The 24,375-nt window shown below is 40.7% G+C and overlaps 1 protein-coding gene across 4 annotated transcripts in view; it reads left to right on the top strand.

Annotated features, from left to right (window-relative positions):
• thsd7ba (thrombospondin, type I, domain containing 7Ba) overlaps window positions 1–24,375 on the top strand; it is a 681,502-nt gene that overhangs the window by 47,615 nt on the left and 609,512 nt on the right. For all 4 annotated transcript variants that reach the window (XM_078403389.1, XM_078403391.1, XM_078403388.1 and 1 more), the window contains exon 3: window positions 8,284–8,459. In XM_078403389.1, the coding sequence (XP_078259515.1) occupies window positions 8,318–8,459 (142 nt within the window). In that variant the 5' untranslated portion in view covers window positions 8,284–8,317. The remainder of the gene's footprint in view (window positions 1–8,283; window positions 8,460–24,375) is intronic.

Below are 24,375 nucleotides of genomic sequence, written 5' to 3'. Positions count from 1 at the left end.
TTTTGATTTTTCTCCCAGACGATCAGCTCAAGCTCAACAAGACCAGTTGAAGGCTTGGCAACCTATTTGTCTCCATGCCTTGTCCCAATGCCATATCCACTTCATGGATATCACTTCCTTCCACCTCTGTAATGTTATCTTCTTCTGCCCTCCCATTAACCCAGCTGGTATTTGTAGCCATTAACCATATTCTTGTTGCTTGCAGGCCATTGTGGCAGACCTTGCAAGCCGATGCTTGCTGATCCATGTTGAACCTTGGCTCAACAGTGCCAGGAATTTAACTTTATCTTCAAGGCATTCATTGTCTCACATTCGTATCTCCACCTTTCTCCAGACCAGCAACCATTCAAGATCTCTTCTATTTCTCCATCTACCATCTTGTGCATCCCTGACTTCCTACAATGCCTATCAGTAAATATGCCTGCATCTATTGGGGAACCACTCGCTGCTATTGCCTCTGAAACATTTTCATGTTCAGGTTACCCTATTATCCTCTACAACCTAGGAGCCTCATTAAAAAGTTTCTTCCTGTGGTCCTTTTCGTTTGATTCGATTTGAACCTCAATGGACCACCTGAGGGTAACTTTTACTTTAAACAAACTTACGAAAAACGCTCAACAAATCTGGTATTTGGATTCACTTTTGCCTAGAGTGCATTTGTTTTCAGCTATTGGAAAAGGGTCATTTTATTGAAATAGGTACCTGTGATATCATGAATTGTTTGCAGTTCATAATCCAGTATTTGCCAGCCAAATATATTCTGAGAAAGAATATTGCACATGACAGGAAAATTGGGTGGCAGGGCACATTGGAGTGCGAGAGGCAAATGAAGTGTGAAGTGGACTTTAGAACATATTTGATTATGTATGTGGTTAGAAGAGAAAGAACATATCCAATACATGTGAGACAATTGGGGAGGATGAGGGAAACTAAATGGGGAAAGTAAAAATTTAAACTAAATGGGGAAAGTAAAAATGATCTAATTAAAAAGCTCAGTGGAATGTGGGGTCAGTGCTTTGGAGAAAATAATGGAAATGAATTGGGCAAGTAAGCCCTGAAATCACTGCTAATGAGTATATGCAAAAATGTACTTATGAACTTAGAGTCAAGGAGAGATGCAACATGGAAACAGTACCTTAAGCCCATCCAGTTTATGCTGACCACCAGGCAACCTTTTCTCTTCTAACCCTATCAAACCCATTTTATTTTCAACATAGCATCAGCCCCTTCTGCCCACAACCCCAGATTCTACCATTCATCTCTATGTTAAGGACAATTTACAGTGGCCAATTAACATATCAACGCATACATTCTTGATCTATTCTCTCATCCTCATTCTCCTGCCTTGTAACCCCTCATACAGCAAACCCATCATCCCTGGAATAATGTAATGAACTTTCACAGCACCACCTCTTTGGCCAGTATATCCCTTCTTAAGTAAGGGGACCAGTGAAACTATATACCATACTCCAGGTGTAGTCTCAGCAAGACCCCATATAATTTCAGTAATGCACTTTCATGCATGTATTGAAATCCTCTTATAATTTATTGCCATCATATAATTTAACTTCTTAGCTAATTAAACTTCTTAATTTAACTTCTCACCTGTTTGTTGTGTATAAAGCACGGTAGCGCAGCGGTAGAGTTGCTGCTTTACAGCGAATGCAGCGCCGGAGACTCAGGTTCGATCCTGACTACGGGTGCTGTACTGTACGGAGTTTGTACGTTCTCCCCGTGACCTGCGTGGGTTTTCTCCGAGATCTTCGGTTTCCTCCCACACTCCAAAGACGTACAGGTATGTAGGTTAATTGGCTGGGTAAATGTAAAAAATTGTCCCTAGTGGGTGTAGGATAATGTTAATGTGCGTGGATCGCTGGGCGGCACGGACTTGGAGGGCCGAAAAGGCCTGTTTCCGGCTGTATATATATGATATGATATGATAACACCAACATTACCCAATCTCTCACCATTACATTTTTTAATTAAAATATATTAAAAAAATTCTGGCTTGTGCACCAAAAAGAATAGCTTCACATTTATCTCCATGAAATTACATATTTTCTGATGACATAGCCATTTGGTTCAATAAATCCACGGCAATTCTTTGAATTTTTTTATGAATCTTATTTCCTTCATTTATTTTCCCCGCAACCCATTTAATATCATGTGGCCATTAACTCCCTCTAATTTCCAGTGGTCAGGATTGAACCCAAGTCTTAGGAACCATGAGAGAACTACATTGTGTGTCATGCTCTTGCTCTTTTGCTCAGTTTGGCTACATCTCCTGGAAGTCACCTTGTCCCTCAATCCTATGCAATTGTGACAAAAGCTTGGAAGTATCACAATCTTCTCTGCCAAATCGTTGACGATTATTCCGAAGAACTTTCCTGATCTAAAACCCTACCTGCCTGTTTCCTTCCATAAATGTAGCCTGACTCATTGAATTCCTCCAGCAGTTTATCTGTTTCTAATGCTAATGTCCCTACCGGCACCAGAAGTTGGAACCTCTGACCAATTGTCAAATCTTCACTAACCGATGGATTATTTGCCATGTGTCTTTGCAGCTGCAACAAATCCTGCCACCATTTGGGAGAGGTTATAATGTTGATATCTGGCACAATACCTATATATTCTCAGCCATCCAATATCAAGTGCGGCTGTAATATCTGTAGGATGCACCACGGCAACATGAACTTTTAAAAAAATTGTTAATATTGTAAAATGTGGTCATCAAATTACAAACAGGATGCACTCAGATGCACTCGGTTATAAATGACCAGATCATCTGTTTACAACGCTGATTGAGATATAAATGTTTGCCAGTACATGACACAAATTCACCAGCACGTTTTGCTATAGGATCCATTTTATTTGCCCAAGGAGAGATGAAGTGTCAACCTAAATTATTTGTTCTAATCCTTGGAAATCCACTGGAACTTGCAACTTTCAGAGTCCGGTAGTTGCTTTTGAGCTAAGACTAATCTGATGGTTTAATAATAAATGGGAAATAAATTTTGATGTTTCCTCCATTCTGACTACGGGAAAGAAAAGCATGTTGATATTTTGTGAAACATCTTAATTTGGATACCCATTTTCCGTGCAACTAGAAGTAAAGGCAAATGAGTTGATCGGTTTGCATCCAAAAGTAAATTGTTGATTACCTTTTGGTTTAAGAAGTGACTGTATTTTTTTTGCCTTGCTAGCATTTTACATCTGAGATTCAGATGAGCAATATTCAAACTTTTTTTCTGTTATCTGGTGCAATCTTATATCGTATAATGTATTGAATAAAAATACATTTTGCCATTTTGTTTCCCTCTAATCAAGAACATGCAAGTGGAGAAGTTTCACTTTCTCCAAACCATGCCCTATGCTATATATTATTTTCATATCTGTAAGTCCCAAAGGAAAGTGGTTCTGTTGTTTTCCTTATCCTCAAAGATAGTTGGGCATAGATTTAAAATAAGTAATTATTGATGGTGATTCGCGTTTCAATTTTGTTTTTTTTGTTTTCTTTAGTTGCCTTTTTCATGATCTGTTTGTTCTAAAGCCTTTGATCATACCAGTACACGGCATTTCCTTTTAGCCTGTTCTGAGTCTGGATATCTATGGCTTATTTTGTTGCCCGAAGAAGTTGATAAATATAGTATTTACTTTTTCTCAGGGTTTATTCCATTATTTGCAAACATTTCTAAATCTCAGTGAAGCATTTTTAGTTTGCATGTGTGCATCTACTGAATCTGATTTTATAATTCAAGTGAAATAGTTTGCTTACATTTACATTAGTTAACCTTTCTGCAAAATATCATACTCAACCTCTTACTTAAAAGTCTTTATTCCTGTCCAATCTCTTTGGAGAATCTACAGTCCATGTTCGTGGTTCATTGAGCCATTCAATCCCTTGTACACAATTCATCAAAAATAATATAACGAGCGTGTCTTAAAGAATTTATAAATATAAAATAGGTTAGACAAATAGATTAGACAATTTCTTTAATCTGATTTCATTTAGGATTAGTAGGCTTTCCCAGCAGCTCTACAGTTCCATTAAAATCAATGGATTTTCATATCCTATACCATGTTTAACTGAGCACTCTTTTAATTACTGCCAAAATAAATGTTGAGAAAACTTAGCATAAATTTATCTCTGCTATTAGACTCCATGCAAGATTTGTGCAGTAGTGTGGATTGAAAAACATTTGGCCATCAAATTCTCATCTTCAGCTTGGGGCTTCCACATTGGACTAGCCAAGTGTAGGGTCCTAGACTTGGTATCATTTTTAAGTGGACGAATACTGGCCATTCCGTTTGGAACATCTGACATTCAGCCCAGCTCTACCTGGGCCGATGGTGGAGTTGCTCTCAGATCAGAACACGGTCTCTTTGGTGTGTTTAATGCAAGCACAGCAGCTGTGACTTGAGGAAATCCCTAATGCAGGACAGTATTGGGAAAACCTCCTCAAATCCCAATGCACTCTCCCAAGCGTGCAACAGCTATTGTATACTGGTCGCTAATTATTCAGATATTCAATGTAAAAACATTTACTTTTTGAAAGAGATTTTTAAATGAGTAAATCAATCCTAATTGTTTAGATCATAGATTCAATCAATGAATCTATGATCCATAAGATTGATCATCGCTGGTTCAATCACTGATGGTAGTTCACCAATTATTGTCAACATAATATGGTCCGGTTAGAATTCCAACAACAATAACATTATGACAAACAATTTTTCCCCTGTGAGAATAGGCTATATTTATACAATTGTTCCTCATCATACAATCTCTCTGCTCAATCATTTGGTTGATATCTCCTGCATCTGGATATCAGGGTTCATGCTCGAAATCCAGAATTCTTTGAGAAATGACTGAAAGTTGCATTTCTCTGCAATTTCTATTGGACCAGTTTGTTGTCTTCGACATTTGTCTGATGAATACTTTTCTAAAAGAATGGATATCGAAGGAATTGAGGGACATCATCATGTACAGGCAGAGGAGATTAGCTTACAAAATGTGTAGGGAGGAACCGCAGAAGATGGATTAAATCAAAGATAGACACAAAATGCTGGAGTAACAGTGGGTCAGGCAGCTACTCTGGAGAAAAGGAATAGGTGATGTTTTGAGTCTAGACCCTTAGACAATAGGTGCAGGAGTAGGCCATTCAGCCCTTCGAGCCAGCACCGCCATTCAATGTGATCATGGCTGACCATCCACAATCAGTACCCTGTTCCTGCCCTCTCCCCATACCCCCTGACTCCGCTATTATTAAGAGCTCTATTTAACTCTCTCTTGAAAGCATCCAGAGAATTGGCCTCCACTGCCTTCTGAGGCAGAGAATTCCACAGATTAACAACTCTCTGAGTGAAAAGGTTTTTCCTCATCTCCGTTCTAAATGGCCTACCCCTTATTCTTAAACTGTGGCCCCTGGTTCTGGACTCCGTCAACATTGGGAACATGTTTCCTGCCTCTAATGTGTCCAATCCCTTAATAATCTTATATATTTCAATAAGATCCCCTTTCATCCTTCCAAATTCCAGTGTATACAAGCCCAGTCGCTCTAGTCTTTCAACATACGACAGTCCCGTTATTCTGGGAATTAACCTAGTGAACCTACGCTGCACACCCTCAATAGCAAGAGTATCCTTCCTCAAATTTGGAGACCAAAAATACACAAAGTACTCCAGGTGTGGTCTCACTAGGGCCCTCTACAACTGCAGAAGGACCTCTTCGCTCCTATACTCAACTCCTCTTGTCATGAAGGCCAACATGCCATTAGCTTTCTTCACTGCCTGCTGTACCTGCATGCTTACTTTCAGTGACTGATGAACTAGGACACCCGGATCTCTTTCTAATCCCCCTTTTCCTAACTTGACACCATTCAGATAATAATCTGCCCTCCTGTTCTTACCACCAAAGTGGATAGCCTCACATTTATCCACATTAAACTGCATCTGCCATGCATCTGCCCACTCACACAACCTGTCCAGGTCACACTGCATCCTCATAGCATCTTCTTCACAGTTCACACTGCCCCCCAACTTTGTGTCATCTGCAAATTTGCTAATGTTACTTTTAATCCCTTCATCTAAGTCCTTAATGTATATTGTAAATAGCTGTGGTCCCAGCACCGAGCCTTGTGGTACCCCACTAGTCACTGCCTGCTATTCTGAAAGGGATCCGTTAATCCCTACTCTTTGTTTCCTGTCTGCCAACCAATTTTCTATCCATGTCAGTAACCTACCCCCAATACCGTGTGCTCAAATTTTGCCCACTAATCTCCTATGTGGGACTTTATCAAATGCTTTCTGAAAGTCCAGGTACACTACATCCACTGGCTCTCCCCTGTCCATTTTCCGAGTTACATCCTCAAAAAATTCCAGAAGATTAGTCAAGCATGATTTCCCCTTTGTAAATCCATGCTGACTCGGAAAGATCCTATTACTGCTATCCAAATGTTCTGCAATTTCTTCTTTTATAATTGACTCCAGCATCTTCCCCACCACTGATGTCAGGCTAACTGGTCTATAATTTCCTGTTTTCTCTCTCCCTCCTTTCTTAAAAAGTGGGATAACATTAGCTACCCTCCAATCCACGGGAACTGAATCTATAGAACATTGGAAAATGATCACCAATGCATCCACGATTTATAGAGCCACTCCCTTAAGTACCCTGGGATGCAGTCCATCAGGCCCTGGGGATTTATCAGCCTTCAGTCCCATCAGTCTACCCAACACCATTTCCTGCCTAATGTGAATTTCCTTCAGTTCCTCCATCACCCTAGGACCTCGGTCCACTAGTACATCTGGGAGATTGTTTGTGTCTTTCTTAATGAAGACAGATCCAAAGTACTTGTTCAACTCGTCTGCCATTTATTTGTTCCCCATAATAAATTCACCTGCTTCTGGGACCCACATTTGTTTTAACAATTTTTTTCCTCTTCATAAACCTAAAGAAGCTTTTACTATCCTCCTTTATATTCTTGGCTAGCTTACCTTCGTACCTCATCTTTTCTACCCATATTGCCTTTTTAGTTATCTTCTGTTGCTCTTTAAAAGAGTTCCAATCCTCTGGCTTCCCACTCATCTTTGCTATGTTATACTTCTCTTTTATTTTTATACTGTCCTTGACTTCCCTTGTCAGCCACAGTCGCCTCTTACTCCCCTTAGAATCTTTCTTCCTCTTTGGAATGAACTGATCCTGCACCTTCTGTATTATTCCCAGAAATACCTGCCATTGTTGTTCTTCCCTGCTAGGGTCTCTTTCCAGTCAACTCTGGCCAGGTCCTCCCTCATGCCTCCATAGTCCCCCTTGCTCAACTGCAATACTGACACTTCCGATTTTCCCTTCTCCCTCTCAAATTGTAGATTAAAACATCATATTATGATCACTACCTCCTAATGGCTCTTTTACCTAGAGTTCCCTTATCAAATCCGGTTAATTACACAACACTAAATCCAGAATTGCCTTCTCCCTGGTAGGCTCAAGTACAAGCTGCTCTAAGAATCCATCTCGGAGGCACTCCACAAACTCCCTTTCTTGGGGTCCATTACCAAGCTGATTTTCCTGCCTGCATGCTGAAGTCTCCCATAACCACTGTAGCATTTCCTTTGCGACATGATAATTTTAACTCTTGATTCAACTTGCACCCTATATCCAGGCTACAGTTTGGGGGCCTGTAGATAACTCCCATTAGGGTCTTTTTACCATTACAATTCCTCAGTTCTGTCCATACTGATTCTACAGCTCCTGATTCTATGTCACCCTTGCAAGGGACTGAATATGATTCCTTACCAACAGAGCGACCCCACCCCCTCTGCCCACCTGTCTGTCTTTTCGATAGGTCATATACCCCTGAATATTCAGCTCCCAGCCCTCGTCTTCTTGCAGCCATGTCTCTGTAATTCCCACAACATCATACTTGCCAATATCTCACACCGGTTACTATTGGCCCTGATCTTAGTCTCTTATCCCTTCTCGAACTTTCCTTCCCATTAATTTGGGAGTCTTTTGCAATTTTTCCTGTATTCGCTTCCCCTTTAACTCCATCTTTATACTCCCAATTTGTCAACCCCTCTCCCTCCACTACTAAGTTTAAACCCACACGTTCTTCATACCTAGCTTGCATCATGTTCAGCATGGACATTGTGGGACATAGGCCCTGTTCCTGTGCTGTATTGTATTGTTTCATGTTGTAATCTCCTTCTAAAATAAAGTGTAATTGGGAACTGGATAAAAAGGTGGTTATGAAACAGTTGCTAATCTATTAAATGTTTCTTCCCCAGAAACCGCAGTGTTAAAACTGAAATTCTCTGGACTATGAGCCTGAGAGATGCATTTGGCCTGCTGGAATGGACATGGCAGCAATTAAGAAAAGCTATGATGCTTTGGATCATCTTTTTTCTACAAACACCAGCTAATCTTGAAGCACTTAAAGAAACACAGTACATCTGGAGATCGGGTAAAGCTTTAAAATAATCATATTTTTCTTGGTGCAATGGTCTCATCTTAACTTCACGTGCACATTTGGCATCCTGTGACTCAGGCAATCTGTTTATGCTCTAGAGTTTTGCCACAGATTGAAATAGGCTAATCTGTCTACAGTAATAGCCATGTCTACTCCACATCATAGGAGTATATTTATTAATGCAGTTTTTCACTCATGCCATCAGAGAGGCAGTATAAGTGAATATAGTTGTGGAAACCAAACGACTTTCTGCAGTGCTCTACCAGCCTTATAGTGGATTATTAAAAATGAGAATGAACTGAGAAATTGCATATTCATTCATTGGTGCAAAATATGCGAATGTTTAACTTTGAATAATGTTAAATGTTGGTCCCTAACGGCAGCTGGTTGTGACCTGTAATTTTATTGATGTAAGAGGTATCTGTTAATTGCTGGAGAAAAACTAGTATTGATTATGACCACTAATTTAAAATGTCCATCGTCGATTTTCTCTGATTCTTTTTAAAGAAATGACTTCCACGATATATCATTCAATTACCTTCCAATTTGCCAAAGTAACCATAGGAATCTCTTTCGTTGCAACAAATGATGCTGCAGATTTATCGTTTAAAAAGAAGCATTTGTCATATCAATAGTAACATATTTAGAGAAGGATTGGTTGTTTCGGTATTCAAATCTGGTCCTATAGCTATCTAAAATTATCAATATACTGCAAAAGAGAGGAGAAGGATTGGATGTTGAATCAAAAAATGCAAAGATGCTATGGATATTCTACAGAAACTGTGTTGGCTGAAAGATTGTGGATTAATGAACATGTATTAAAGGATGGTAAAGCATTTGATGGATCGGCTTTTGCTGTGAAAGCCCATTCTCAATTTAATAGGCTTAGTACAATGGTGAGATTTGCTTCTTAAGTGAATTTACTATCAAAGGCTTGTGGGAACAATAAGCTTTCATTATCCATTTTTCACATTATCACTTCACTGTGTGTAGTGAAAATACCCTGAGAAATTCAGCAGAAATACAGCACAATTTCCCAGCTGTAAGCAACTCAATCAAGTCAGCAGCATCCTACTGACTGATGCTGAATAAGCTTCCTGCAATATCCCAGCAAATACACTGGGGAATCAGCCTTCTGGACCTATGGCAGATCTGAACTTGCAGACGCTGATTTACAAAAAAACAGCACAGTGCTATAGTAGAAGGGAAAGAGTATTAGATACATTGGATGCACATCAGGGTGGGACACATGAAAGAGATGGGGGGGGGGGGAGAAAGTCAGGGGATTGTGTTGCCTAATTTGGAGAATTCAATGTTCATACTATTGGGTTGTAGCTATGAGGTGTTGGTCCTCCAATTTGCGTAATTCATTTTGATATGAACTTGCCTTTAATGCTGAGAAATGCCTGTAACGAAAAAATTATCAAATTTTTTTCTTCATTTGTGATTTTTAAAAAACAAACAGATTCTTAAATTATGTTTTACCTTTAAACATTGGGTTTTAAAAGACATGTGAATAATCTTCATCACAGTGGCACAACTGGTAGAATTGCTCCCTCACAGTGGCAGAGACCTGGGTTTGGTCCTGACCTCGTGTGCTGCCTGTGTGGAGTTTACACGTTCTCCCTGTAACCATGTGGGTTTCTCCCACATCCCAATAACGTGCAGGTTTGTAGCTTGATTTGCTGCTGTAAATTGGCCCATGTGTGTGGCGAGTGGATGTGAAACTGTGATAACATAGGACTAGTGTGAATGGGTGATTGATGGTTGGCGTGGGCTCAGTGGGCCAAAGTAAAGGGCCTTCTTTGATCCTGCATCTCTAAGTATGAAGTACATTTTGTATGTTTTTTTTAACGATGGTTTCAACAGCATTCAAAGGTAGTTAACATGCCAGCTAAATGGGAGATGTCTGGGGATATGGGGAGAAGGCAGGAGAATGGGGTGAAGAGGAAAAGATAGATCAGGCATGTTTGAATGGCGGAGTAGACTTGATAGGCCAAATGGCCTAATACTGCTCCTAGAACTTTTGAGATGGATTAGCATTTCTATGTACAAGGTTTAGCACTTTCCTTATCACATGATGCCATTCATGTCCAGGGAATCTTCGTTGCCCACATTCTCCAAATAGTTTTCTGCCAGTTAATAAGCACAAGTTACCTTTGAGTTTAGTGGGTAGATGATTAGTGAGCATTCTGTGGCTAGGAAATTCTGGGCCATGTTTTTCTGTGCTGCATTTCACAGGACAACAATGGTAAAGTGTGCACAGCTTCACAAACGTCATTCGACAAAATTACTATCACAGTTACTGTTCCACTTATAAAACGTAAAGATCTAGATATTTCCTTGCTAATGTGGGATTAATATTTTTGACACCTCATTTTGGCTTGTAGCATAGCTGTGGAGTTGAAATAAAGATGCGGAGTTGCAATCATTCCACCTTTAAAACAGCAGAGAGCTCAGAAAATATTTGGTGGAATTGTTGTTGAAGTCAGGACATAATGAAACTTTGCTTGTGCAATTTCTAAAACCGGACTCCCCCTGTGATTGGTACTTTTCATTTTGCTCTCAGCAGTGTGATAATTGCAGCTCCAGATGCTGCTGATGTGATAAAAAGATTGATTAATTTCACTTGAAAGGGCATATGCTCAAAGAGACTTTGGATCTAACACCAAGATGGGAGTATCAGAGTCCCAGCAGTGTTATGAAGCTTTGTGTGTGTTGACATTCAGCTGCTGGGGAAGTGACTGCTCAGCAATTTTTTTCAAGGCTTCTACAATACAAATATTTATTTTTCCACATTCCTTGAAGGTGGAATTGCTTTTATTACCTATGGATCCAAAAGATTCATAAAATGGAAATCTTTGTTTTCAAAGCTTAAGATAGCAAAACGGTAATTGCCTGTTAGAACTTTACTGTTTGCCATTAGGCTCTTGGGGACCAGTGAAGACCTGCAAATTAAAATGAGCTCAGGCAGAAATGGCACAATTTCAACGAGCATATCTATGGATAAGCAGGATTCTGGATGCGATTATACCTGTCCAACTTACAAAAGATCCAGATAGGTAATTGCACAATTACGTGTGTGGATGAGCATGAATGAAGGGATACCAATCTTATGCAGGCAGAGGCAATAAGTTTAACCCGGCATAATTTAGTTCAGAGATACAGCCCGGAAACAGGCCCTTCAGTCGACCGAATCCGTCCCGACCAGCGTTCCCCGCACACTAACACTATCCTACACACTAGGGACAATTTACAAATTTAGCAAGCCATTTAGCCTGCAAACCTGCATGTCTTTGGAGTGTGGGAGGAACCCCGAGCTCACGGACAAAACACGCACATTATTGGGAGAACGTACAAACTCCGTACAGTCAGCACCTGTAGTCAGGATCAAACCCGGGTCTCTGGCACTGTAAGCCAGCAACTCTACAGCAGCGCCACCGTGCCGCCCTTAAAGATGAAGCATTTATAATAGTTATTAATAATTTGCTTTCCTTACCATCCTCCCAAACAGCTATTTCCTCACTCCCAAAACTAGAGATGCTTGTTATTTTGCTCACTGCATACATCTGTTTTCAAACCAGGGCAGACTTTGCACAATAACAAATCGGAATGAAAACAGCAAGAAAGGTCAAAGAAATAAGCATTTTATTTCGCATTAAATTATCTTCTCTGATGAATTCATGAAAATTCGATTTCAATTAGTAAATAGAAAATGAAATGTGGGCTCTACTGACCCCCCCATGCAGAGCCATCTGTGTTCAGCTGCATGTTTGTCAAATTCCTTAATTTGCTCTGTGCTGAGGGACCGTGATTGGTATGACATGAGCACTGTGGGCCGAGGGGTCTCTTCCCTATGAGTAAGTTGGCTCATTCTGGTCTCTTTTGGTGATTGTACACTGCATGGATCTCTGCCCTGTCCAATTGTTGCTTCACACTTACACAAGTATTCCTCTATGCCCATTTCCCTCTTAAGTGTATGAGGTCTCTTTTGAAGTGAATAGCAAGGAAGCCTTTGAGGACTCGTGGTGATGGGTTTTGTATTTTTACCACTCTCTGGCTCTTGGATGCATGATCTGTGTTTTGACCAGTCCATTAATGTCAATATTTACTTTATGATCTGTTTGGTCCCCCCTTTCTTTCCCCTGATAAATCTCCATGGGATTATTGCAATGCTACTATATCCTTTTTTTTGGTAAACAGATTGGGATCTCGAACAGCTGAGCAACTAGGCCGAGGAAAGGCTTATGGAGTTTAATTCAGATAAGTGTGAGGTGTTGCACTTTGGGAAGTCAAACTAGGGCAGAGCCTACACTGAGCAGTAGTGAGCAATAGGCCATGGCAAGTGTTGTAGAGCGGTTAGATCCAGGAGTATAAGTACACAGTTGCCTGAAAGTGGCATTGAATGTAGGGAGGTTAGTGAAGAAGGCTTTTGGCATGCTGGCCTTCATTGTTCAGGAAGTTGTATACAGAAGTTGGAATGTGGTGTTATAATTGTACAAGGCAGTGGCGAGGCCCCATTTGGAGAATTGTGTTCAGTTTTGGTCAGTCGCCCTGCTATAAGAAAGATGCCATTAAGCTGGAAAGAGTGCAGAGAAGATTTATGAGGATATTTCCAGGTTTTGAGGGCCTGAGCTATATGGAGAGGTTGGAGAGGTAGGGACTTTATTTATTTGAGTGCAGGAGACTGAGAGGTGATCATTATTATATTAGATAAGGTGAATTACAGAGTATTTTCCTCAGGATAGGGAAATCAAGAATTAGAGGGTATAGATTTAAGGTGAGAGTGGAAAGATTTAAATAAGGACTCGAGGAGCAACATTATCACATGGGGTAGTGTGTATATGGAACAAACTGCTAGAGGAAGTAGTTGAATCAGGTACAAAAATGACATTTAAAAACCATTTGGGCATTTGCATGGATAGGAAGGGCTTGGAGGGATATGGACTAAACATGAGGAAATGGGACTATCTTAGGTGGGGCATCTTGACCGGTATGGATGAGTTGAATTGAAGGGCCTATTTCTGTGCTGTATGACTTTATGACTCTGAGATCAAAAGTATGTATGATATCTAAACAGCATTCCGTTTGCAATAATGGCAAACATATCATTTACCTTCTTAACTATTTGTTGAACCTACCAACTAATTATTTTGTGACTCATTTACTCGAGTTTAACCATTCTGAATGTCAGTCTTTGCAGTTTGTCTCCTTTTAGAAAGTAGTCCACCATAATATTCCTCTTACTGGTGTGCATGATCTCCCATTTCCCCTACATTAAATTCCATTTGTTAGATTCTCACCCAATTACTCAATCTATCTCTATCCAATTGCAGCTTAGATGAGTCACTGCCAAGAGTAATTATTATTTCAGTCAACGTTTCAGATCTTGCCATTATTACCCTAGACAGATCTAGAGCCAATGGCAGCATGGACATAAAGGCATTGGCACCACATGGTATGCTATTGGGATAAAGTTCTCTCGGATCTGTCAACATTCCAGGCTATGTGAAGTCTTATGGAATCAGGTTGAATATGAGCAAGTAATCCTCCTTCTGACAAATTAGTATTCCTACATGCTGAACACCACTTGAAAGAACCAATGAAGGCAGTAAGATTGCAGCATATGCTTGAGGTGGGGGGGATCTTCAATGTCCATTATCAATTGCCACTGAGAAATGACAGTGTGAACCAAGCTGACAGACTCCAGAAGATGCCAAACTGGGTCTGTAGCAGGTTGTGAGAATCCAACACAAGGCAAAATGCCATTTGACGTTATCCCTGTCGAGCTACGTGTTGCAGATTCATCTGCCCATGAGAACAGGGATGTGCAAAATGGTGATCAAACTGGGGGCACAACCCCTACTGACGATCAATTAAAATTATAATCGGGTTACTGGCCTGGTAACCAGAACCTTGGACTCGTGGCGTGCAGTGATTGAATTTGAATCACACTCTGGCAGCTGGGTACATTAAATTAAAATAAAAAGCTAGCGTCAGTAATGGTGACAATCAAACTGTGGGGTTGTTGTAAAATCCCATCTGGTTCTCCAATGTCCTTCAGGGAATGGAATCTGTTATGCTTACAACAATGTGGTTAACTCTTAATTGTTCTCTGAAAAATGCACAAGCAAATGACTGTGTCAAAGCAATGCCAATAATGTCACTTCCTGTCACTGAATTAATAAAATTACAAGTGGTCATGGATTATGTGCACGCATATTAGACCAATAGCACAAAGGAACATACCCTTCCAAAAGAACGGAATATGAATTCTATTCATGTCTCTCCAAGGGAGTGTGCATACGTATAATGTTTGCACTATCCTTGAAAGACATCTCCCTCTTTAGATTGAGCAGGCTCTCTAAGAAGTGTGGCACTACAGTCAGGCCAAATGGAAAAAGTTCAGAAATCATGAGGTATTATGAGTCATCAGCAGAATTGTATTCGATGAGAGATCTGCAGACAAATATGCCAAGGGCACACTGGTAATGCTTAAAATTAAATGCATATACGAGTCATGGAGGCATACAGTGCGGAAACAGGCACTCCAGCCCAACATGCCCACACCGACTGACATGTCCCATCTACATGCTGGTCCCACCTGCCTGCTTTTGCCTCATATCCTTCCAAACCTGTCCCATCCATGTACCTGTGTTATTGTTTCTTAAACATTGCAATAGTACCTGCCTCAACTACCTCCTCTGGCAGCTCACCCCATACACCCCAACACCTTTTGTGTGAAAAAGTTACCCCTCAGATTCCTATTAAATCTTTCCCCCTTCACATTAAACCTACGTCCTCTCGTTCTCGATTTCCCAACTCTGGGCAAGAGACACTGTGCGTCTACCCGATCTATTCCTCTCATATCTGATGGACTTAAGCAGGATCAAATATATGCAATTTGCAAACCATCAACTAATAAATAAGATTATTTCTTACTTGGTCGGTAGTAAGAAGGGGTCTTCCCGGCAGCTCCTTCATGCCCAACTGGAATCTCATCACTGTTACACTGCTAGCCTGAACTGCTTCTGAGATCCATTTTCTATCGACACTGGAATGCAGATTTCCCAGGAGAGTTTGGAAGGAGAAGCATTTGATGTCTTTGTTCTCACTCATCCTGAACATTTTGATCACCTAAGGCTTGGTGTTCCACAGGCTGCCCTGAGGTGTTGGTCATTAGTTATAGATGCATTAAGGACACTGAAATAAGCAACTGCTTCTGAAAAATTATGAACTCACTGAAAGAGGTTCTCTTGTTGCTGTGAAAACTTGCTGGTTTCAGGTGCAAAGAGCAGTCCATGATTAAGTAGTGCTAACTAGGCCAAGGATCTCATTGAAACCTGTTGCTGCTGCAAAGGTTGTAAGGGGGGATGCCACAGTTTAAAGATCTCTAGGCTTTACATAATGAAGCTGGAACATGTGTGTAGTAAAAATAAAATCACGAGGGACTCCTCCTCAAGTAATATATATAAAGGAAATTTGGCATCATGCTGAGATAATACAAATGGAATGTCATAGCATGTGCCAAGAAGGCAGACAGATGAATCTAGTGTATTAAATATTTTCAAATTTTATGAATTAAGTAATATTTTTGAAATGGATCATTGGATGAGATCAAAATCTTTGTGCACAGAGGTGAACAATTAAAGAACTGCCAACTGCAATAACTATTGGATCCTGCAAGAAACGAATACTTTAACATCCATCTGCAGATAGATGTGTTCATGGATTACCCACCTGTCTTCTGAGTCTCCACCATCACAGAATCTAATCTTCAAACATTTTGATTCACTCCACATAGTACTAAGAAATGGTTGTGCACATTGGATATGGGGAAGGTTAGACACAATACTTTCAAGTATGGTATCGAGCAATAAATGGTGAAAGAAAATGGAGGATTTTATTTGTAAGTTGCATTTCCCATCCATTTTCGAAAGCCAAATGGCAAGTTAACAACTTTTTTTTTGCCACTGCTTTAATATTGAAAAGTTAATAGCTAAACTCTTCATAGTAAACCTCTGACATTGGAAGCATTGAAGTTTAAAGACTTTAAGACTCAACAGTTATGTGAATGTAATTGTCAGCATAGAATCTGGACTTAGACAATAGACAATAGACAATAGGTGCAGGAGTAGGCCATTCGGCCCTTCGAGCCAGCACCGCCATTCATTGTGATTATGGCTGATCATCCATAATCAGTACCCCGTTCCTGCCTTCTCCCCATATCCCTTGACTCCACTATCTTTAAGAGCTCTATGTAACTCTCTCTTGAAAGCATCCAGAGAATCAGCCTCCACTGCCTTCTGAGGCAGAGAATTCCACAGCTTCACAACTCTCTGGGTGAAAAAGTTTTTCCTCATCTCCGTTCTAAATGGCCTACCCCTTATTCTTAAACTGTGGCCCCTGGTTCTGGACTCCCCCAACATTGGGAACATGTTTCCTGCCTCTAGCGTGTCCAATCCCTTAATAATCTTATATGTTTCAATAAGATCCCCTCTCATCCTTCTAAATTCCAGTGTATACAAGCCCAGTCGCTCCATTCTTTCAACATATGACAGTCCCGCCATCCTGGGAATTAACCTAGTGAACCTATGCTACACTCCCTCAAAAGCAAGAATGTTCTTCCTCAAATTTGGAGACCAAAAATGCACACAATTCTCCAGGTGTGGTCCCACCAGGGCCCTGTACAACTGCAGAAGGACCTCTTTGCTCTGATACTCAACTCCTCTTGTTATGAAGGCCAACATGCAGTTAGCTTTCTTCATTGCCTGCTGCACCTGCATGCTAACTTTCAGTGACTGATGTACAAGGACACCCAGATCTTGTTGTACTTCCCGTTTTCCTAACTTGACACCATTCAGATAATAATCTGCCTTCCTGTACTTACCACCAAAGTGGATAATCTCACATTTATCCACATTAAACTGCATCTGCCATGCATCTGCCCTCTCACGCAACCTGCCCCTGCAACCTCATAGCACCTTCCTCACAGTTCACACTACCACCCTGCTTTGTGTCATCTGCAAATTTGCTAATGTTACTTTTAATTCCTTCATCTAAATCATTAATATATATTGTAAATAGCTGCGGTCCCAGCACCGAGCCTTGCGGTACCCCACTAGTCACTGCCTGCCATTCTGAAAGGGACCCGTTAACCCCTACTCTTTGTTTTCTGTCTGCCAACCAATTTTCTATCCATGTCAGTACCCTAACCCTAATATCATGTGCTCTAATTAGCTCACTAATCTATGTGGGACCTTATCAAATGCTTTCTGAAAGTCGAGGAACACTACATCCACTGGCTCTCCTTTGTCCATTTTCCTAGTTACATCCTCAAAAAATTCCAGAAGATTACTCAAGCATGATTTCCTCTTCATAAATCCATGCTGACTCGGACTGATCCTTTTACTGCTATCCAAATGTGCCGATATTTCATCTTTTATAATTAATTCCAGCATCTTCCCCACCACTAATGCAGGCTAACTGGTCTATAATTCCCAGTTTTCTCTCTCCCTCCTTTCTTAAAACATGGGATGACATTAGCTACAATCCACAGGAACTGATCCTGAATCTATCATCCTGCACCCTAATTTGTGCAATAACATATGTTGCATGCAGTCATTTATGACAAAATTGGAAAAATGAAAGAAAACATGGTTAAAACATTTATTAGGATATTTGTTACTGAAACATGCCTCGGTATCTATCTACATGGTTTCTATTAACAGCCGGTTGAAGAGATTGCACTCCATTGCTGAGCTACCTACTGGGAAGATGCTTTGACCTCAAATATTCTCTCTGCTTAGCAGCCACAGCTACAGAAAAGGTTGCCATGGAGATGGTAATAATCAAGCAAGGTGGGCAAAGAACAGTCTCCAATCTGTGTGTGTGCTCCCCCATATCCTCTCCCCAATGCAGTCATCTGTCCTCATTGCAAAGCAACTGTGAGGTGTAGGATGACTGGTCTGGTTGAATCCCTAACATTTTTAACTCAGGTGGATAGAGAAATGTTGCAGTGATTGAAGGGATACTATGTGCATATATACACTGAGCAATGGAAAATGAGGCTTGTAGATACCTGAACAAAATGTTCATGCTGCATTGAGAGTCTTTCAGTTTGTGTTTCTTTTGCAATTTGCTGAGGGAAAATCTGTTCATTTTCATAATTTTTCATGTGACAAAGGAATGTCATAGGTTACAAAATTTGAATATTTGCCAGAAATATCACAAATGTACCTGATATTGTCTGACATGCGATTGTGCATTGCAATCAGAAGTTCAGCTTCTGCCTCTCTGTTATCAGGCTTCCGAATGGTCCTCCGATAAGCCAGGGCATGGTATGGAGCTTCCAACCTGCTTCATTGCGGACTTTGGACATTTATCCAGGAACTGTAACATTACAATGCTGCAAAATTATAATCTGCACTCTGGTATTTTTCTCTTTGCTCTTCCTGTTGCTCTTGTGTATGGCTTGATTATATTCATGAAAAGTATTATCTGATCTAATTGAATAGCATGCAAACAAAAGTTTTTCTCTTTATCTCTGTACACGTTTCAATAATAAACCACACCTGGTCTGGTTTTCAGTTGGATGTAATGTCACATGGAGCTGAGAGGCAGCATTATGCACTCTGTGTGAAATCATTTTTGTGTATAATTTGGACATTAAAAAGATGCTCAAATTATTATTTTTTCTAGGCTTGCATCTTTTTAATGGAATAACAAGAAGGTGTAGTCAGGAAGGAAAAAAAACACTGAGACTCAAATGGATTTGAACGTGAGGATGGGCAGGAGGTAATTAATGCAGTAAATTGCTATTTCTTGGAGATAAGTACTTGAGAGAAAGCTAACAATATATCATTGAACATCAATCATGTATCCTGTGGGCTCCCTTTGTAAAGCAGACGTTTCTAGCCCACAAGGCTGAGAAATTAGTGTGTTTTCCATGACAGATGGACTGCACCCCGGGGGTGGTGAAAGAGGCAAGGGAAAGATTTCTGTAGCTCATCATTTCGAAGGAAGAGACTGCTGAAAATTTTCAAAACGCTAGAAATAAGCAAATTTATTTCCCATGTTCTGAAAGTAACTGCAATCAGTTGCAGTAGGAAAATGGCTCAGGTAGCAACAGCTAGTTGCGAGTTATTTCTGGCTAATTAGCTGGTCAGAAAGGTTTTTGCATTTTCTCCTTTCTCCTCCAGTGATTTTTGAGTAGCATGTGGAAAACCCACAAAATTCTGAGACCTGCTATTCTGAGCATTACAGGACTGGAGTGGGATCAGTAGCAGTAGTTGCTATTTGTTGTACCCCTGTACAATGACAATAAAGATATATTGTATTGTATTGTATTGTATTCAGCACTGTGCTCTATTTATGGTTGCATATCATCTGGTCACTGAGAGAGTGCAATCCATCCAGGCCGTGAATAAGCTCAATGGTCATGCAGCTCCCTCCATGTGAAATATGTGCAGACAATTTTACACTGCGATACAGAAGAGGCTGACAATCGTTCTAAAGTCACATGATCGCTCCACCTACCACTGACCTGACACCAGGGAACCAAATGTCTTTGTGTTAGAAGGAACTGCAGATGCTGGTTTATACTGAAGATCGACCCAAAGTGCTGGAGCAACTCAGCGGGCCAGGCAGCATCTCTGGAGAAAAGGAACTGGTGACGTTTCGGGTCAAGGATCCGAAAAAGGGTTCTGACCCAAACCGTCACCTGTTCCTTTTCACCAGAGATACTGCCTGACCAACCAAATACCTTTGAATGGAAAGTATCAGCAGACTTTCTAACGCATCAGAGGAAACAAATTGTGAAATGTTTCGTATATTCACAGGTCCAACCTGGAAGTTCAAATCAAAAAGGTTCATGGCTTTGGCCACCTAAGAGGTCACTGCCAATTAATTTCTTGTTCATTCTTGATTATTGCAGTTGGAGCAAGTGACACATATCAGTGATGATATCCACTGAGTACACTTCTCCCTCATCCTTTTACTTCTATCCTTTGCAGTGGCCTTTCTTGCTTTGTGTGTACCCTGATCATTCCCCCACTCATGCCACCAGAACAAATAAAAAAGTTCCCCGGTGTGCACACTTTTACAAACATGGAAAGAGCGGGGATAAATTCAATAAATGAAATAGTTGGTTTCTCTTTAATATGTGCAAGTGGGGTGGATCTTACCATTGGTGGAGGAACATGCTGCCATCAGGCAAGTTGCAACTTTCAGATCCAACATGGCAGGGCTGGTGTCAAATTAGCATTGCAAACTGATCAACACCATAATCTATACTCTGCGCACATCCTTCTAGTGTCAATTATTTGTATCACAGTAATAAGCAATGCAGTATAATTCTCTTCTTAATAATAATAATAATAATAATACATTTTATTTATATAGCGCTTTTCATATACTCAAAGACGCTTTACAGAGATTTTGAGAACATAGGGAAATTAATAAATAGATAAATAAGTAAATAAATAAATGAACAGAGAAAGGAGACAGTAGGTGAGGTGACCTTCAGTGGTTGAAGGCAGTACTGAACAGGTGAGACTTCAGCGATGTTTTGAATGTGGTGAGTGTGGGGGAGTCTCTAACGGTTTGGGGTAGTGAGTTCCATAGGGTGGGAGCAGCGATGGAGAAAGCCCTGTCCCCCCAGGATCTGAGTTTAGTCCGGATGTGGGGGGATAGGAGATTGGCAGCGGCAGAGCGGAGGGTGCAGGTGGGAGTGTGCCTGTGGAGGAGGTCGGTCAGGTAGGATGGGGCATATATTGACATATATTGACATATATTAAGTATGTCAATCCATAGCAGACACTGAATTGGAACTACTTTGGTGTTTGCGGTGGGTGTGCGAGGGTTGCATGTTGTGGAGCAGAATGTTGTACCTTTTGCTGTGATTCCTATGTACAACAGTAATTGCGTTTCCAAGGTATATCTTGTTTCTCTTTAAGAACGGTTGTCATAAATGTTCTTCCTAAATGCAAGATCTTTATTTCTAATTATAATCAATTGATATAATTTAACATCAAAAGTTTTTTAATATTGTATTGCACTTCAAGACACGAGAGTATATACATCTGGAGTCATGTGTCAATGTTTCTTTATTGAATTTTGACTTAGCCAGATGTGCTGGTGTTAATGCAGCCAGCATTTGTCCCATGCCTAAATGCCAGAGCCCAGTGCGATGGCAGGGTTATATCAAGTGGGCAGACCAGAAAATCCTCATCCATGACCCAATGGAGGAAAATCTCTCGGCAGCTGGATCCTCTGTCTGCTCGGTCTGCCGGACCTAACTGATTGTGAAATATTCCTAAGCATCTCTGACATTTAGAAACATTCAAAGGCTGTTAACATAGAAAAATACAGCACAGGGAAAGACCCTTTGACCCACAATGCCTGTGCCAAACATAATGCCCAGTTAAACTAATATCTTCTGCATGCGAGTGATTCATATCCCTCTATTCCCTGCAAATTATGTGTCAGACTAAAAGCCTCTTACATGCCACTATCTGCCACCCCCACCCCCACACTGGCAGCGGGTTCCAGGCACCCATCGCTCTCTGTGTATCTAAAAAAAAAGCCCATTGCATTGCCTTCAAATTTTGTCCCTCTCACCTTAAAGCTATTTACATTTCCACCCTGGTATTATAGCTAATACTCTCAAATTCAGGCAGCATTTAGGCAGACCTCTTCTGCATCCTCTCCAAAGTTTCCACATCCTCTCCTGCAATGGCACACAACTCATTTTCATCTAGTCTGAAAAACAACCTTCTACCAACACCCTCTGTATCCTGCATCAAGAAAGTTTTGTACCCCAACAGTTAGCTCATCCTTATCGCATGGGATCTAACCTTTCAGACCAGCCTGCCATGTGTTACCTTGTCAAAGGCCCTTCTCATGTCCATATAGACAACGTCTTCCACACTTCACTCATCAAAATTCTTGGTTACCCCTTCAAAAGTCTGATTTAAAAAATTCAATCGTGAAACACAATTTGCCATGTACAAGGCCACACTGACTATCCCTAATTAGTCCTTTCCTTTCCAAATGCATATAGATCCTATCTCTCAGAGTCCTCTCCAGTAAATTGCCCAACACTGATGTTCATCTCATCAGTCTGTAGGATAATGTTTGGATGGTTCATATGCTGACTACAACTTTTTTTTCTTTTACTTTCTGCTAAGTTGCATCAATATTTTTGAAATCGTCAGACCCTTTGTAATCTGTAACCCTTTGAGTAGACTGCACATTCCCATGCAGGGAAAACCCTTGTCGGTGTGGTGCTTGCTGCTATTATTTAAGTCCATTGATCCATCCCTCCACCAGGCGACACTGGCAGATTCAATGTTGGACCAATTCAGGCAGCATGGACCTTTATTCCTGCTGTAGAGTCTGAAAATCATTTTCACAAATCTTGAATGTGCTGATAGGTATTATAAATTTTCATGTATTTAAGCATTGTTTGTACATTTTATACCAATGGGCTTGTTTTGCAGATGCAATTTCTATGACTTTGATCTGTTTGTTGCCACAATGTACAAACAGCAAAGCATCAGCAGGCTCATTGTCACTGAATCTATCTTTTGTCTAATGTAACTAAAATGGATACCTGAAGAAGCAAGTAGTGTTTTATTTTATGCGTATAATGTCAGAAAACCGATGACAAAATTAGTTCAAATTACATCATCAGCTTCTGCCATTAATGCTGTTGACCAGTAAATCAGAAAAAAAATGCTGTTTGGAAGAGGAACCTAACAGCAGAAGTGTTTTATTCACAAAATGCTGGAGTAACTCAGCAGGTCAGGCAGCATCTCGGGAGAGAAGGAATGGGTGACGTTTCGGGTCGAGATCCTTCTTCAGACTGATGTCAGGGGGGCGGGACAAAGGAAGGATATAGGTAGAGACAGGAAGATAGAGGGAGATCTGGGAAGGAGGAGGGGAAGGGAGGGACAGAGGAGCTATCTAAAGTTGGAGAAGTCGACGTTCATACCACCGAGCTGCAAACTGCCCAGGCGAAATATGAGGTGCTGTTCCTCCAATTTCCGGTGGGCCTCACTATGGCACTGGAGGAGGCCCATGACAGAGAGGTCAGACTGGGAATGAAGGCAGAAGTGTTTTCCTTTTCTGTAATTACTTTCAATCTCCTGCAGATGTTCTCAAAAGGGTAATGTAACATTACAGGAACATTAGATTATCAAGCAAGTGATACAATTTGCCAGAATTCTGCAAGAAGAACTTCAACAGCTGATGCAAGAGGGCTTAAAATATATTTTGAGCTATAATTCCATGAATGTCTATTGGGGAGGTTCTAAGGAATGTAAAATGTAGAATGTAGAATATAGAATCTACTGTTGAACACTCCATGATCAAGGGTATTTGTAATTTCCCATCAGTCACTTTAAAGCTTTCTCTTTCATTCTTCTACCCTAAGTTTCATGTACTAGAACAATGAATGATGTTCATGCAAAATGGATAGAAAAAGTTTGACTTTAGCCCCTGGTTTAACATGATGATATACAACATCACCTCGGCTGCTTTTGCTATCTGCGTTACTTACTGGCTTCTTCCTTGGAGATTGGAGAGAGGAGCCTCTCCTCTTCCTTGTTTGAATCCAGAATCTGATGGTGCCTGTGGTCAAGGTTTCTATCCCTTTCTTTCCATATTCTAGTTGAAAACAGTCCCTTGGGTCTTCTGTCCAGGGGTTTGGCAGCACAATGGTGCAGTGATAGTGCTGCTGCCTCACATGCCAGGGATGGACACAAAATGCGGGAGTAACTCATCACCCTTTCCTTCTATCCAGTGATGCTGCCTGTACCGCTGAGTTAGTCCAGCATTTTGTGTCTATCTTCGTTTTAAACCAGCATCTGCAGCTCCTTCCTTCACATGCCAGGGACGCAGGTTCGAT

Source organism: Rhinoraja longicauda, chromosome 8 (assembly GCF_053455715.1).
Source record: "Rhinoraja longicauda isolate Sanriku21f chromosome 8, sRhiLon1.1, whole genome shotgun sequence".
Lineage (NCBI taxonomy): Eukaryota > Metazoa > Chordata > Chondrichthyes > Rajiformes > Arhynchobatidae > Rhinoraja > Rhinoraja longicauda.
Note: the sequence above shows the minus strand (reverse complement) of the source record. Positions and strands in the feature narration are given on the sequence as shown.